This window comes from Hermetia illucens, chromosome 3, assembly GCF_905115235.1.
Source record: "Hermetia illucens chromosome 3, iHerIll2.2.curated.20191125, whole genome shotgun sequence".
Classification (NCBI taxonomy): domain Eukaryota; kingdom Metazoa; phylum Arthropoda; class Insecta; order Diptera; family Stratiomyidae; genus Hermetia; species Hermetia illucens.
The window spans coordinates 82,501,434-82,518,010 of NC_051851.1; the positions used below are offsets into that span (position 1 = coordinate 82,501,434).

General features: G+C 42.1%; 1 protein-coding gene across 3 annotated transcripts in view; it reads right to left on the reverse strand.

Annotated features, from left to right (window-relative positions):
- Positions 1–1,517: 1,517 nt before the first annotated feature.
- The window catches only part of LOC119651677, a 53,285-nt gene continuing 38,225 nt past the window's right edge, over positions 1,518–16,577 (reverse strand). Inside the window, exon 2 of one of the 3 annotated variants that reach the window (XM_038055372.1) lies at positions 1,518–2,358. In XM_038055372.1, the coding sequence (XP_037911300.1) occupies positions 1,867–2,358 (492 nt within the window). In that variant the 3' untranslated portion in view covers positions 1,518–1,866. The remainder of the gene's footprint in view (positions 2,359–16,577) is intronic. The other 2 variants (XM_038055374.1, XM_038055373.1) reach the window with 2 other exon arrangements.

Here is a 16,577-nt window from a genome sequence, read left to right on the forward strand (position 1 = left end):
ACTTTGTCCAATCCATTTTCCGTGTTGTATTAAAGACTTGCGACCTGCAGCAGTCACGATAAATTCTGATTAAGAGCGATCTGAGAGTGAGACTTTATCTAGTACTCCCCAGCCGCTACTTAACTCTAATAGCCTTTTAGTGCAAATTGTTGCGTCAATTACTTGACCTCTTCTTGGCCCCACGGACGTAGGTCCGCACCCTACGTTCACGGTCATAAGATCAGCTGAGTGTATAAATTTAAATAGCTAACCTTAACTTTAACCAACAAATACGCTGAACGTTCCCATCAAAACCTATTGAAAGTTCATGGTCACTTGATTCTACATACACTATCAGATCCCTTAGTTCTTGAATCGGAATCGTAGGACACAAAGAATCACAGAGTAAGTGAGAAGAGTCAACTATGACGTTTCTCCTGTTGCCATTAATCTGACGTTGTAAGTTAACCGCCACTAGGCTCTGGGATCAGAATTGTATCAGCATGGTTGCCTCTAATAATTTTGGCATTAGGACGCAGGCTCTCGTTCTTGAGGATCTCTCAGCGAAGATCCTAGTTCCCTTTACAAATCCAATTCCACCGATTTTGGTGAGCCCTGTAAAGTCCGGGTCCCGACCACGAGCTGATTTCTCCAACTCGCGGGTGGATTCAAAACCCGTGACTCCTTACCACTTGGAGAGTTACAATCCATTGCTTCCATCTCCACTTGTTTTTGGGCATCCTTAGTGTAGTAGTAAACTACTACAGGCTCCCCCAACACTTCAAGTTGGTCTCCGAGGGGGCTAATTTTGCTTTCCAGAAGGCCGGAAATCCCAAGCGAAACTTCAGCAACCGCTCTTCTCTCCTTCTCCCCGTCCTGTTAAAATCCCAGAAGGCTCGGTACTTTCGGAACCTTCTTCTCACTCTTTAAATCTGCTTCTAAGAACAATCTCATCAAGATTACCCAATATGCCAACACCGCATCGTCTGCTTTAATTTACTCACCTCACAGAAAGCTGCTACAACTACTTAATCAGGCCTGTGGTAATTTTCGGATTCATTTCCTGGTCAAACATCTCCTCCAGGCGCATAGAGAGACCACGCCTCAAGGAAAGACAAGTCCGAGGACTGGCACTAAGCACATATTAAACCAGATCCTCTGCGGTCATGGCCAGACATGAAGTAAAATTCCCATAAAGCTCAGTCATACCCTAACCCATAAATTAAAATATGTCTAGAGATTAAGGTCAGCGGAGAAAATTTTCTTCACAAAAATCAATCCCCGCAAATCCTCATTCCCTATGACAGTGATAATAGTCTATTCGACAGAGAAGGTAAACTAGTGCGTTAAACTAACATGATACTGTCCCATCCCTCTCCTTTCTAATCCTGAAACCTAAACATTGAATCCAACTACAATGATTGGAGTTTTTTCTGTAATTTTTCCTCTAAGTGCTTCACATGCTACACATCTGCGTATAAACAACATCATAAGATTTCATTAGTTCTACATATATTAGCTGCCAGGGTAACTTAGGTTGTGATGTCCATCATTTATGAATAAAAGTGTTATTTCTAAAAAACAAGTTGATTTAACGAAAAGGCATTCTAGGTTTTACGCTGTCCCTAAATTTTTTCATGTCCCTTATTTTCACAGGACCATAATGTCTCCATAGAAGATGCTGTGCTATGAAAATACTGACGTATCTCTGTATTATATTGACGAAAGTTCAGTGGGAAGTGACGGAATTTTTTAAATCAGGAAGCACATACCTAAAAGAACTGGAGAAAAATCTATTTTTTTCCAATAATTCATTGATTATTTATAAGATTTTATTAAACTACTTATACCAAATTAGATTTATTTTCGAAAATGAAACAATTTTCTTTATGAAGAGCCTTCAAGCCTGCCAGGAAACTGTAAAACTTTCTTACGCCCTAAAACATCTCCCGCCTTTTTAGCCGCATGAAGAGCTGAAACAACTTGACGATTTTCTTCCTCCGGAAGTAGATCATCTAATAATGTTGCACTTGTTCCAGATTCAAGAATCCTTGCCCGCTTCAGGGCGTACTGCACTTGCTTGTCCACACAATATCGATATCGTGACCGGCGGTTTGTCAATCGAAACTTTTCCTTGCATTGGTCCAACCCTTTTCTCGTTTTTTCCATAATCTTTTCCCGTTCAACTTTCAAAATTGGCTTTTCCATGGTTGTCTCCAGCCGTTCAGCAAGTGTTGACATAATGCTTTGGAACATTATCGGGGGTGCAAGAGTAGTTATTACTTCCGAATCGCTGGAACTTTTCGTGGAAGTTGGTGCTGGAGTTGCAGCTGGTGCAGGTGTAATGTGGTTTGCATCCATAGTAGTTGCTTTCTGACCCTGTAATTTTTGGAGATAGTTTCAAATAGAGTTATTCTGCGCTGGAATAATAAAATGTAAATCGGAAAGAGCATGTGAAAGTTTCGAATGCAAGTCGGAGACACGCATTTGGATATTCGATCAGGATGTGAGTTTCAAACTAATAAATTTAGTTTCGGAATGTAGTTTCCCGAACAGAACTTTTGAAATATTTGGTTTCAAACAATTATTATCGAACCGTAAAATTCGATTTCTAGCTTTTATTAACTTGAAGGGAATCCTCTATCAATTGTAAGGCTGTACATTTTTTCATGTTTTGAATTTCGAATCGCATTTCCGATTTTCAGTATCGTGAATTTAAAAATTACGCATTAATTTAATCTTGACCATTGCTAACCTATTCAGACGGATTTTATCCACAACCGGACGGTCATGGTATCGCTCATAGATTTCGTCGTTATGTCGGCTACGGAATTGTCCATCCTCATGTAGGGGGCCAAAAATTCTTCGGAGGATTCTTCTCTCGAACGCGGCCAAAAGTTCGCAATTTTTCTTACTAAGAACCCAAGTTTCCGAGGAATACATGAGGACTGGCAAGATCATTGTCTTGTACAGCAAGAGCTTTGACCCTATGGTGAGACGTTTCGAGCGGAACAGTTTTTGTAAGCTGAAATAGGCTCTGTTGGCTGACAACAACCGTGCGCGAATATCATCATCGTAGCTGTTATCGGTTGTGATTTTCGACCCTAGAGGAGTAGGAAGTGAAAGAAGACGGATGATAGGGTATCCCTTGTCGTAGACCGTTTTTGATGTCGAATTGTCTTGAGAGTGATCCTGCCGCTTTTATCTGGCCTCCCACATTGGTCAGGGTCAGCCTAGTCAGTCTTATTAGTTTCGTCGGGATACCGAATTCTCTCATGGCCGTGTAAAGCTTTACCCTGGCTATGCTATCATAGGCGGCTTTAAAGTCGATGAATAGATGGTGCAACTGTTGTCCATATTCCAACAGTTTTTCCATCGCTTGCCGCACAGAGAAAACCTGATCTGTTGCTGACTTCCCTGGAGTGAAGTCTCTTTGGCATGGGCCAATGATGTTCTGGGCGTATAGGGCTATCCGGCCTAGCAAGATAGCGGAGAATATCTTATCGATGGTACTCAGCAACGTGATACCTCTATAATTGCTGCATTGTGTGATACCTCCCTTTTTATGTATGAGACAGATAGTGAATCGTTGCCAATCGTCAGGCATTGATTCGCTGTCCCATACCTTGAGTACAAGTTGATGAACGACTTGGTGTAATTGGTCGCCTCCATATTCAACGAATTCGGCTGTAATTCCATCGGCTCCAGGTGACTTATGGTTTTTTAGCCGATGAATTGCACGGATGATGGTGACAACGTCAGCACCGAAGACGAATCAACCAACAACATCCAACCGCAGTGGTCAAACACGAAGAAGAATAAGGATAGGAGAATACAACTTTGAGACCGTTGATAATTTCTCCTATCTAGGGTCGAAAATTACAACCGATAACAGCTACGATGATGAAATTCGCGCATGGTTGTTGTCAGCCAATAGAGCCTATTTCAGCTTACAAAGACTGTTCTGCTCGAAAAGTCTCACCATAGGGTCAACGCTCTTGCTGTACAAGACTATGATCTTGCCAGTCCTCATGTATTCCTCAGAAACTTGGGTTCTTAGCAAGAAAAATTGCGAACTCTTGGGCGCGTTCGAGAGAAGAATCCTCCGAAGAATTTTTGGCCCCCTACAAGAGGATGGACGATTCCGTAGCGTACACAATGACGAAATCTATGAGGGATACCATGACCGTCCGGTTGTGGATAAAATCCGGCTGAATAGGTTACGGTGGGCGGGTCACTTAATCCATATGGATGAGGATGATCCCACCCGCAAAGTCTATAAAGGCAATATCTATGGTAGAAAAAGAAGACGAGGCAGACCCTGCCTAAGATGGAGCGATGACGTAGGTCAGGACGCCAGACAGCTTTTAAGGATATCGAATTGGTGGACCTCGGCGCAAAACCGGGATGTCTGGAGTTCCTTATTAAGGCAGGCTTAGACCGGATACCGGTTGTTACGCCGTTTCTGTTCACAGACTTGTTGGTTATCCCAGGCTTCCTTTTTCCATCTGTGAAGTCGCTTCTCCGCTCGACGTAGTTCGTAGTAAGTCTCTGCGCGTGCCCAGCTGCATAGATTCTGAAAACGAGACCTGTTACATTTTTTGGGGCATACATTTGGAGGCCTCACTGCCCTACGTTTCAGCCGCTATCAAAAACATCATCAGTTTCGAAAAGTACTCATCGAGCCCTTTTATTTGATATCCTACACGGCCATATTCTATGAAAAAAATGTACACCTCCTTATCACATGTATTGCCACCCGTTGCTTGTAAAGAGATTCACAAACCACAGATTCTCACCAAATTTCGTGACAATTGGTTTAGTCGTTTCCGAGTAAATCAGGTATGACAGCAGACAGACATCGGATCGATTACAGTAAGGTTTTTTTTTGTGTGGTAAGCATTGTGCTCGTCCGAGATTATTACCCTGATTTGACTCACTGCCACCAGTGAGATTTGAACCACAAATTTCCGTACATCTGAATTGTGCTTTAACCAATCAGCTATCTGGACAGATTTATTTTTATTCTATGATAAGGGGAGTTTCCAGTCAATTTCCAGCGACTGTAGTAATATACTATTATTAGCTTTATTTGAACAGAACTTATTTTGGTGCCTGATAGTAATATGGGAGCAGCTTTATTATTTTGTTTAGATTTTTAAGTTTCTAAGAATAGACTCGTGATTTATAGCTGCGCTTTTTCGCTCCTCATTCCATTTTCTTCACAATATTTGGTACCCAGTATAGTCACAGATCCGGTGAAGAAAATATGTACAGCCCCGTTTGCGTGTACGGGCACCACAGCATAACATGATGTCACTTACCGCATGCATGAGGTCACAATGTTAGCCTATCCAAGCTCTGGGACAAAGGGGGAACCGTTTCCGAAAAAAAATGCTGGATGACGGACGACTTGAATAACGCCTCCGATTCTGAACAATGAAAAAACATACTCCAGATCATAGCCAAGCGGGATGAAGTACCGGGATTGCGTGGTTTTATTGCTGAGTTCGTCTCTTCGTCTTCTTGCTGCAGTTGAGATGAAGGATTCTTATTGAACAACATTTGGCGTTATACGAAAATCCTCCTCAAACCCAACTTGAAATGTTGCTAGACTTGCGCTGGACTTCCATACTGGTGTGGCCACTGTTAGTTTTCCGGCCAGCATTGCACTTAGGGCTGTTGCACGTCTCCTGGAGGAAGTCGAAATTGAGATTTACGCTGATAGAACAGTTTATGACATGAACTCCTGGCTGAAGAACGATGTTCTATTCCTCGCAGAACTTAAGATGAAAGCAGTACTGATTGGTGAAGATTATAGTTTGAACACAAGCCATAAACTGATTAACCTGAAAGTACATGTAAACGGTGCAGCAACTAAGACAATATATACTAGGGTACTGATCGAGAGAATACTGTCAAAAATAGGTGGTCCAAGATCAGGCCGTCAACTCCTCATCTCAAGGGTAGTTAGGTCGATCTTACTACATGCAGTTATAGTATGGGCAAATGCACCGATAAACCAGTAAACAAGGTGCAATCAGAACTGAACTGAACTGCTTTCTGAATAAAATCGAACCCAGGGATGATCGCAATTAATATTCTGGTGATAGAAGGAGCAGATTTTTATGACCGAACGTCCTTTGTCGGAGAATATTCTGTCCACAGGTGACAATTCACATAGAGTCAAACTATCGCTAATGTCATACACATTGTAGAATGCACAAAATTCACATAAAATACAAAAGTTTCGTTTAGATACACCACTGGGATTTTTTTCGGATTTTTCGGTTGGATAGATTCTGAGAACGAGACCTGTTACACTGTTTCATATTTTGAACCCTCGCTCGAACTATTTTCAATCAATTTCAAATAATCAGTTTCGAAAAGTAATAACTGAACCCTTTCATTTGATATCCCATAAGCCATATTCTGTGCACCCCTTCTACATGTATAGGGAGCCCCCCGCCCCCCCCTTCAACCCAACACAAAATTTTGGGTGGGGGGGGGGGGGGGGGGGTAAAGGGATTCACAAATCCCACGTTCTCACCGAATTTCGTGTCACACGGTTCATCCGTTTCTGAATAAATCGGGTGTGACAGACAGACAGACAACGGGCAGTCGGACACGGACCTACGAAAGCTAAGCAAATATAATATTCCTGCTTTTTGTCTGTCTAGATATCCATTCCCATCCCAGCAATACTTAATCTGGATTGAACGGGACTGTTTTTTTTTTCTTTCAACCAAATTAGACTTCTTTCCTGTAATTGCTAATCTAATGTGAGTGTAGTTTCTGCAATGTTAGGTCAGATGCCAGTAAGGCGCAACATTGGTACTTTTAAAGTTGCTTAATAAATGGACTTCACTCGCGCAGGAACAGAATATATATATTAAACAGAGTGATCCCCTTCAATGTGGGACTGATATTCTACAATATAATAGCTTAGGATGACGAATTGCTACATTTCCCATCAGATGCACCACCCCAGGTGGTGAATAATACATAGAATACTTGTTGATGTCTTAATGCATATACGAGGAGTTGTTGGGAAAATCGGCCGCGGAAACTATTGTAATGCTTAAGACTGCTTATGGAGATGCTGCCTTAAGTAAAACCAGACTTTACGATTGATTTTCACGTTTTCAAAAAGGGAGAAATGTCTACGGAAGACCAATTTCGTTCAGGACGCCCCTCAACGTGAAGAACTGATGAAAACGTCGACGAAATCAATGCCCTCATTCGCCGAACCATTGATCAACTCTGTGAGATGTCGGGACTGACAGGGAGTTCAGTTCAGAGAATTTTATCCGAAGATTTACACATGAGAAGAGTTGCAGTCAGATTCATTGCACGACTTGTATGAAGCAATATACAACAAGTCCGATGCGCAATGCGGCACGCAGAAAAGCTCGAAAAATTGAACATTTGCGATGGGTGACAGACAATAGCTTATTGACACTTCACGTCATTTGCAATTTCACGGCACTTTTCGTTTTCGACTGTTACTTTTTAATGCAATTAATTTGAATGAGGACTGCAGAAGGCATTATATGCATTGTAAGTGCTAATTATTAATTTTACTTGCATTAAGCCTGAGGTATGTGCACTCTTACATTCAAAAATAACAGCCGAAAACGAAAAGCGCCGCCAAATTGCAAATGGCGTAATTTGCCATCACAACCAACCTTGCCGGCGTGGAGCTTTACCGACCTAAAATCTTGATTGTATCATACATTGAAACTGCGTGCGGATCGAACCTTCTCTCGTGCGCATTATGCACACATCTTAATTGTGGTTCCCTTTATATTCATACAGATTTATTATTTTTGGTTGCAGTAAATTTATACAGAAAAGACAATTTTGAGCTACTGTAATTTCATTAGTAATAGAACGATTATGATCAAAATTAGGAATATCAAGTTTCATATTATAATCTATATTACTACAAATGTTTGTAATTCTACGATAAACGTAAAGGGGGTTTTCCCCAAATACATAGTAATTTACTATTATTAACTAAATTTGAGTAAAAATCGACAAGGAGAGAATTTTGAGCACTGTACACTGCATAGAGACAGCTAGTAGTTTCTGAAAATGGTCCGTCAAAGAATTCATCACTTTGACTTCCGCACTCCTCAGCTTTCCAATAAATATTAAAACTAAGACTAGCGTTGAAAAGTACTAATCGAGAGCTTTCATTTCATACCCGGCATGACTATCTTTGGTGAAAATGAATTGTAATGACTAAGCCGTGAACAAAATTCGCGAATCATTGCTAAAAACTGTCTTCTGAGGATCTGAATATTACAGTGGTGGCCTTGCGCTTAGGGATGCTATTCGATGATCAATCTATATAACCCCTTGTAAATGATCTCTCTTTTCGACGGTAATCATTTGTTCGATTGGTAACCGACATTCTAATGTACAAATCGATCGGTGATTCACTGATATGTGAAATTTTTGCATCGCTAGCGAAAATATCCAATCCCTCCCGTTCTTTCTTTGAAAATATACTTTACTGTCCGAGAATCCCTTTAACATTTAAAATTGCCGGTCCAATTGTCAATCGATCGGCCGGTCCTTTCGTGCCAAATGCATTTTCAATCGTCTCAACCAGGGCAACCGTAAGGCCTGCATTTCACACTTTATGACGCAGTCAAGTTATAAGGTCAATGTTCATTTTCAACCGATTATATAATATTCGAACATTGTCATTAGGTACAAATTAACAATTTGTATATAAATATATAAATGAGTTTAAGAAATTTTAGCGGAAGATAACTGGTGGTAAGTTTTGGATAAATGAAATAAAATGGTTATTTTCTAAAATTTTAAATTATTAATGTAAATGGATGTCGGGAATGGGAAAAAGAAAATTGAGAGAAATATATTGGAAAAGTAAGAAGAGGAAGAAAAGGGGTGAATATTGTATGTTATCAAATGCATGCCCTTTTAAGATTGTGTTTGGAAAGGAAGAATAATGTACTGCACATGTAGCAGAAGACGGGCACACCACAAAATTGTACACCCCCCTTTTGCATGTATGAGGACCCCCCCCCCCCCTCCCTTTCAACTAAACGTAAAAAGATGTAACTTACTCCATGTGTGGGGGTTCACATTTCCCATCTTCCTACCAGATTTCGTGCCAGTCAGTATGGCCGTTTCTGAAAAAAGTACGTGTGACAGACAGGCAGACAGACAAACAGGCAGAAATACCGACATTGGACCGATTTTAATAAGGTTTTGTTGTACAAACAAAATCTTAAAAAGAATTGGGGAGAAGTAGATTCTTCATGAATAGAATTTTGATATTTCAATGAAATGTCAATTATAGCCCTCATATGTCCACCAAATTTTCTACCTCTAGTACGAACTTAAGGGGGTTTCGGGCAAATTTGTAAAATATAGTAATATACGGTTATTAAGTTTATTTAAGCAGATAACGGAATGGGATGCATTTTGAGATCTAAATATATAGGTGCACCGTTATAATTTTTTTCAGATTTTTTGGTTGGATTAGTTCTGAGAACGAGACCTGTTTCAGTTTTTCGGGACCACATTTTGGGCACCCATTTCTCTATATTTCACCGAATGTCATAAAGAAGATTATTTTCAAAAAGTACTAATGGAGCCCATTCATTTTATACCCTAGATGGCCATATTTTGTAAAAAAAACAAGTACACCCCACATTCGTTCTCGAATAAATCGACATTCGAAGATGGATGGGACAAAACTACGGGGAATTAAACCACGAACTGGCACAATTCTTGAGCGGTCTATCACGGATATCGTGCGTACCTACATCGATTTGGGTACGACGATTCGCCATGCTGCCCAAGATGCGTCAATATGACTGAATCGTGGAGCATGTTCTGTTTGATTGCCCCAGGTTTACTATGCACCGGAGAAACCGGAGAAGCGGTCATCTGAGAATATTGTATAGTAGATGTAATGTAATGTAATGGTAGGAGGTGTTGGAGATGGTGGGGACCGGCGTTACATATCTCACAAATAAATTTCAGTTTGGACTGGCAAATTGAGAGGATTGCGGCCGGAAGCGTTTTCTTCTCTTTAAATTTCAGTCGTTCACGCTAGCAGTCCAATCCAGAAGGAAGGTAGTTTGCGCACCGACCTCGTGTCAAGTCGCCAGCCGTGGCAACGACAGCACAATCCAGCGGTGGCAGTGCCGCGCGTCGGCGGAGGCGAATACACTACGGCAATGCAGTTATGGATCATGTCTCCGTTCTGCCGCCACCATACATTAGAATCTCATCTAGTTTCTCACGGGGCACAGAAAATATTGTTAACACTGGTATAGGTTTGAATTGGACCCTTTATCTCTTTTCCAAACTGCAATAGAGTGCCGGAGCATGCAAAGCACATATTCTTACACTGTTAGAGATTCATTGAAGTAAGTATTATTAGGAAATGATAAAAAGTTTACCTTCAACAGATACAAACAAGTCGAAATACCGGAAACTCGTTAGTAATAGTTCGATTTCCACCAAATTCGGTAGGATCATGCTCTATGTTACAGCCTAGACTGCTGCAAAATTTCGTCATGAGGAGGGGAGGGAGGAGGGTTTTACAACCAATTACTAAAAATTAAAGTAATATACTATTAGTAACTTTCTTTGAACAGATATCGGTATGAAGGGGATTTCGGAGTCTAGGCACCATATAGCAGCAGCTTCTTGATTTATTTCAGATTTTTCAGTGTTGTACTTTTTAAGAATGGATCCATGAATAAAAATATCACTTCCGACCCCCCACATTCCCCACCTTTCCAGCCAAGGTCAAAACTAACAGCAGTTTCGAAAAGTACTAACCGACCCCTTCAGTTTGGTATCCCACATGACCATATTTGATGAAAAAAAATTTACACTCCCTTGTGCATGTACGGGAGCCTCCCTTTAAATTCGACGTAGAATGATATAACTCACTGTATGCGTGAGCGCTCACAGTTCCCACCTTTCCATCAAATCTGGTGACAATCGCTATAACCGTTTCCGTGTCAGACAGACAGTAAACTGATTTTAATAAGGTTTTGTTTTAGACAAAATCTTAAAAAGATAAAAATAACACATTCACGTGCTTCCTATTGTTCAGATGAGCCTACCTTATATGAACAAGACGTCAAACACGTCTTAGATGGCAATCAATTCATATAAAATACAAAACCGTTACGCTCAACAACTTTGCTAATAATAGTATAGTATAATGACGTCATACACTTTTCAGAATGTTTGAAATTCGGGGTGACTCATCGTGATCGGTTTCTCCATTTGGCTCTATCGAATGCCTGATCTCGAGGCTTCTAAATCCCTATCCAGCGTATCAAGCCACCGCTTTTTCGGCCGGCCTTTTGGTCGTTTACCATCGACTTCGATGTTCAGACCAATCTTGGCAAGTGAATTCTCATTGGGACGAATTGCATGACCATACCATCGAAAACGCCTCTCTCGTAATTTTTTCACGTTCGGTAAAACCCCATAACGATCGCGGATATCCTCATTTCGGATGTGATCAAAACGTGTCACACCACTAGTCCAACGCAACATCTTCAACTATAAGCTATTATAACCTTTATTTCTGAAGATTTCGGAATGGGATGTATTTTGAGGCCTAGATTTCATTTAGATACTCTTTCACACTTGCTACATGCAAAGGATTCATGGACCAGACATTCTCAGCAAATTTCGTGACAATCGGTCCAGACGTTTCCGAATAAATCAGGTGTGATAGACAGACCTCAATTCGATTCTAATTAGGTTTCGTTTCACACAAAAACCTTAAAACATATCTTATTTCGGAATTCTCATCTGGTCCGTTCAACGTTTTACCATTGTGATTACGAGATCCGTTAACCTTACATCCAGTATCAACCAAACTAATCCTCAGTTTTTCAGTATCTCATAATCTGATTAGCATTAGTAGGTAATCGGTAATTAATACATTTAGTAAATTGTTTTCCTTTGAAAGCGTTTTAAGGAAATTTTTCAATAAAATAAAACAAGTCGGAATACCGGAAGCTCGCGCTTCGGGTATAAAGGTTTTGTGTTCATCTTATGTAAAAAATTTCAACGCACATTTTTCTATCCATATATAGCTACAAATCCAACATAATCCTGCATATTTTTCCTACGAGACATACGTACATATTACAGCCATAGATATTACGCTCACCCTAAACAAACAAACTGCCTATTTCCGAATACTGTACACATATATGCACGTATATAAATTGATCGTACCCATATTTCCGATTTACTTTGTGCACAAAAGCGTTCATATGTACATATATAGTACGTATATTAAATACCGCTGGTTTATTGTACAAATATCTACTACCCGCAAACTTCATCAGCACGCATATAGTTTATACCTACATACGTACATCTCTGAAGTAATTGTGACTAAATATGATAACTAAAACAAAATAATTCTTTGCGACCCCATTCATAAGATGAATTGATATGTAATGATGAAGTCATACAAGTTGTAAAGTGCACGAAATTCACAAAAAATGTCAAAGTTTCACACCCTACAACTTTGTTAATAATAGTTTGATTTTCTTCAAACTTGACCAACTTATGCACTATGGTCTTCGTTATACCTATGCCAAATTTTATAATTCTGGGATGAATATAAGGGGGGTTGCCGGGTCAATTTCTAAAATGTGGAAATATACTATTATTAACTTTATTTGTGCAGATATCGGAACCGGATATATTTTGAGGCCTAGATTTTGTAGAGATGCACTGCTGTGATTTTTTTCAGATATTTTGGTTGGATAGGTTCTGAGAACGACACCTGTCTCACTTTTTGGGGGTCACATTTTGAACCGTCACTCCCCTATGTTTCACCTAATATCAAATATGGAACCAGTTTCGAAAAGTACTAATTGAGCCCTTTAATTTGATATCCCACATGCGCACATTTTATGAAAAAAAAGGTTGCACCCTCCATTCACATGTATGGGGAGCCCCCCTTAAACTTAACACAAAATGGCGCCACATGATGCATGTAAAGGGAACAACAGATCATACACACTTACTAATTTTCGTGACAATCGCTACAGCCGTTTCTGAATAAATCGGCTGTGACAGACAGACAGACAGACGGACAGATAGACAGACAGACAGACAGGCAGCGAAATAAGCGAGTACGTGAAGAAGAGGCGGATCCTGTAAATAATCAGCAGGCGCCTAAGAGAAAAAAAGGCGGACAGGACATCCTGAAAACCAACACCAACAGCGCAGAAGGAGGAAAGCATACAGAGAATGTAGAAAAGTCGACCAGCGTTGCGAAGCCCAAGACGAACGAAAACAATGGATGGACTAAAGTTACCAACAAAAAAGCGAAAGGAAAAGCAAAAGTGCGAACCCGTCCAGATGCGATTGTTATCTCCAGTAAGGGCTATCTGTCCTACGCGGAGATACTCAGAAAGGTCAAAAGGGATCCCGACCTAATAGATCTGAGCGGAAATGTGAATCGAATCCGAAGAACCCAGAGAGGGGATCTCATGTTCGAGCTGAAAAGATCCAGCGTGGGCAAGGCTGATGACTTTCGCACTCGGGTGAAGGACTCACTTGGGGAGAATGCCGCAGTGCGTGCCCAAAAACATGAGATCTACATACAATGTAAGGATCTCGATGAAATAACATCAAAAGCAGAAATTTGTGCTGCTCTGAAGGAGCAATTCAAGTTGCAAGACCTTGCCGAGGAGTCTGTTGTGAGTTTACGAAAAGCCTATGGCGGTACTCAAGCGGCCACAATACGAATACCAGCGGAGACAGCGCAGAAGCTGTTAGCAGCCGGAAAAGTTCGGATTGGATGGGTTGTCTGCCGGTTAAGGGAGCAGACTTCACTAAAGAGGTGCTTTAAATGCCTCATGTTTGGGCACTTCGCGAAGGCATGCACCAGCAGCATTGATCGATCCGATCGATGCAGAAGGTGTGGGGAGAAAGGCCATATTACCAGGGAGTGCAATAGGGACCCCAAATGCCTATTGTGCGAGGTGAAAGAGGGACAGGATACCAGGCATATTGCCGGAAGTATTATAGTAAATGTCCGGAATTTAGGAAGACGCAATAAGAAAATGAGGTTTATTCAAATAAACCTCAATCATTGCAGGGTCGCTCAGGATTTACTTGAGCAGACCACGTTCGAATCTGAGATGGAAATCGCCATCATAAGTGAGCCGTACAGAAACCGTCATGGTGGTGTATGGGTCACAGATTCGACTGGTGGAGCGGCGATATGGGCTTGTGGTCGACAGCCCATACAATGTACTGCAAGTCAGGCAGCCAGTGGCTTTGTATGGGCGAAAATAAGTGGTGCATATGTATACAGCTGCTACGCCCCACCAAGTTTGACACTGTCTGAATTCGAGCAAATGCTTGATAATCTTGTTCTCGACGCAAGGGGACGTCCAAAGGTGATTGCTGGTGATTTCAATGCTTGGGCTCTAGAATGGGGTAGCAGAAAATCGAATGCTAGGGCCCGCAGTATAATAGAAGCTTTCGCGCAGATGGATATGGTTTTGGCTAACGTAGGTGCTGTGAACACCTTCCAGAAAGGAGAGTGAGGCTCAGTTGTAGACCTGACCTTTGTCAGCCCTTCGCTGGCGCGTGGTATGTCCTGGTGCGTCAGCGAACGCTACACCCACAGCGATCACCAGGCAATCTTCTTTGAGACATGTGTCGAGCCACAGGGCAAAGAGTTATCATGCCCGAAGCCGAAAAAGATTTCAGGCTGGTCTGCAAAATCTTTGGATGAGCAAACCTTCATAGAGGTGTGGTTAGATCAACCTGATAAAGCACCTCGACGGAAGGAGCCGTCCATCCGGCCCAATGCATTGCCAAAGCATGTGACGCGTCCATGCCTAGGAGGTGCGCATTCCCCCGTAGAAGACCAAACTACTGGTGGAACGATGAACTGACCGGTCTTCGATCAGCCTGCCACCGAGCCAGAAGAGCGGCTCAGAGGGCGGTAGGTAGAGTCGAACAAGGGCAGAAAGAGTGCGCCTATAAGGCAGCCCCCAAAATCCTCCGTAAAGCCAGATCAACCATTGATGCCATCAAATTGGTTACTGGCTTGGCCGAAGATGCAATTCACGGAAAGGGTAGTACCAGCAAATATTGCGTGGTGGTAACCCTGGATGTGAAAAATGCATTCAATTCGGCTAATTGGAATCTAATACGGAAATCTTTAGCGAAGGTTGGTATTCCCGCCTATCTCACCGCTATCGTCGATAGTTATTTAACTGAAAGGAGGCTCTGGTATGACACCGATGACGGGCCCCAGGAGTACGTTGTTTCCGCGGGTGTCCCGCAGGGCTCCGTATTGGACCCACTACTGTGGAACATCATGTACAACGATGTACTTAATCTTCCCCTTCCGGAGGAAGTCACAGTGGTGGGTTACGCTGACGACATATCATTGGTTGTTGTTGCAAAGCATCCCGAAGATGCTGAGTTATACTCAAGCGAGGCAATCAGTGCTGTCAAATGCTGGTTAGAGAGCTCTGGTCTGATGCTTGCGGAGGAAAAAACAGAAGCGGTCCTCATCGCGAAGCGCCGGAAGAGAAATTACGCCTGTGTAAGAATCGGGAATCATATTATCACATCCAAGCCGACCATCAAATACTTGGGGGTGATGATAGACAGGAAGCTCAGCTTTAAGCAACACATACAGTATGTTTGTGATAAATCATCCACTGCCAGTATGGGGCTGGCGAGGATGATGCCGAACGTGGGATGGCCACGGCATACCTTTAGGTTGCTTATAGCCAGGGTGGTGACCTCAACCATGCTCTATGCGACCCCAGTTTGGAGCGAGGCGTTGCGGATATCAGTTAATACTAGCAAACTGAATGCAGTCTACAGGGGGACAGCTCTGAGGGTATCCTCAGATGATGTAGCATTCGTCATCTCTGGAATGATGCCGATTGACATCTTGGCAGATGAGATGACGAATATATACCATGCGAAGTCAATCTCTCCCTTATTGCAGACGAAGAACGCTGAAAGGGAGAGATCCATAAATAGATGGCAAGAGCGGTGGGAACGCTCGGGAAAGGGTCGGTGGACTCACAGGCTTATTCCTGCCATCAAGGAGTGGCTGGAGAGACGACACGGTGAGATTAACTATAACCTCACCCAGTTTCTCATGGGACATGGAGGATATTTCCTATACCTTCACAGGTTTAAATTGGAGACCTCATCCGACTGTCCAAATTGTGATGGAGTCCCAGAGGACCCAGAGCATGTATTCTTCCACTGTCCGAGATTTGTGGAACAAAGGAGGAATCTAGAGGAGGCTCTAGGAGAGGTGCTGGTACCAGAAAATCTGGTGCCGAAAATGCTAGCACATGAAGAAAATTGGGATGCGGTCAACTCCATGATCGCATTTATTCAAGATAAACTGCGAAAGGCAGAGGAAAGGAGAAAAGCGCGGTCACGTGCGCCGCGTATAGAAGAAATGGGATTAAGCTAGAGTGAGCTGACTCCGCCCCGTGATGTAATACCTTATGGGGGTTCCGTTGGGCAGGGAGGGAGTCGGGGGTGGTTTTAGTGAGTACAAATCCCAC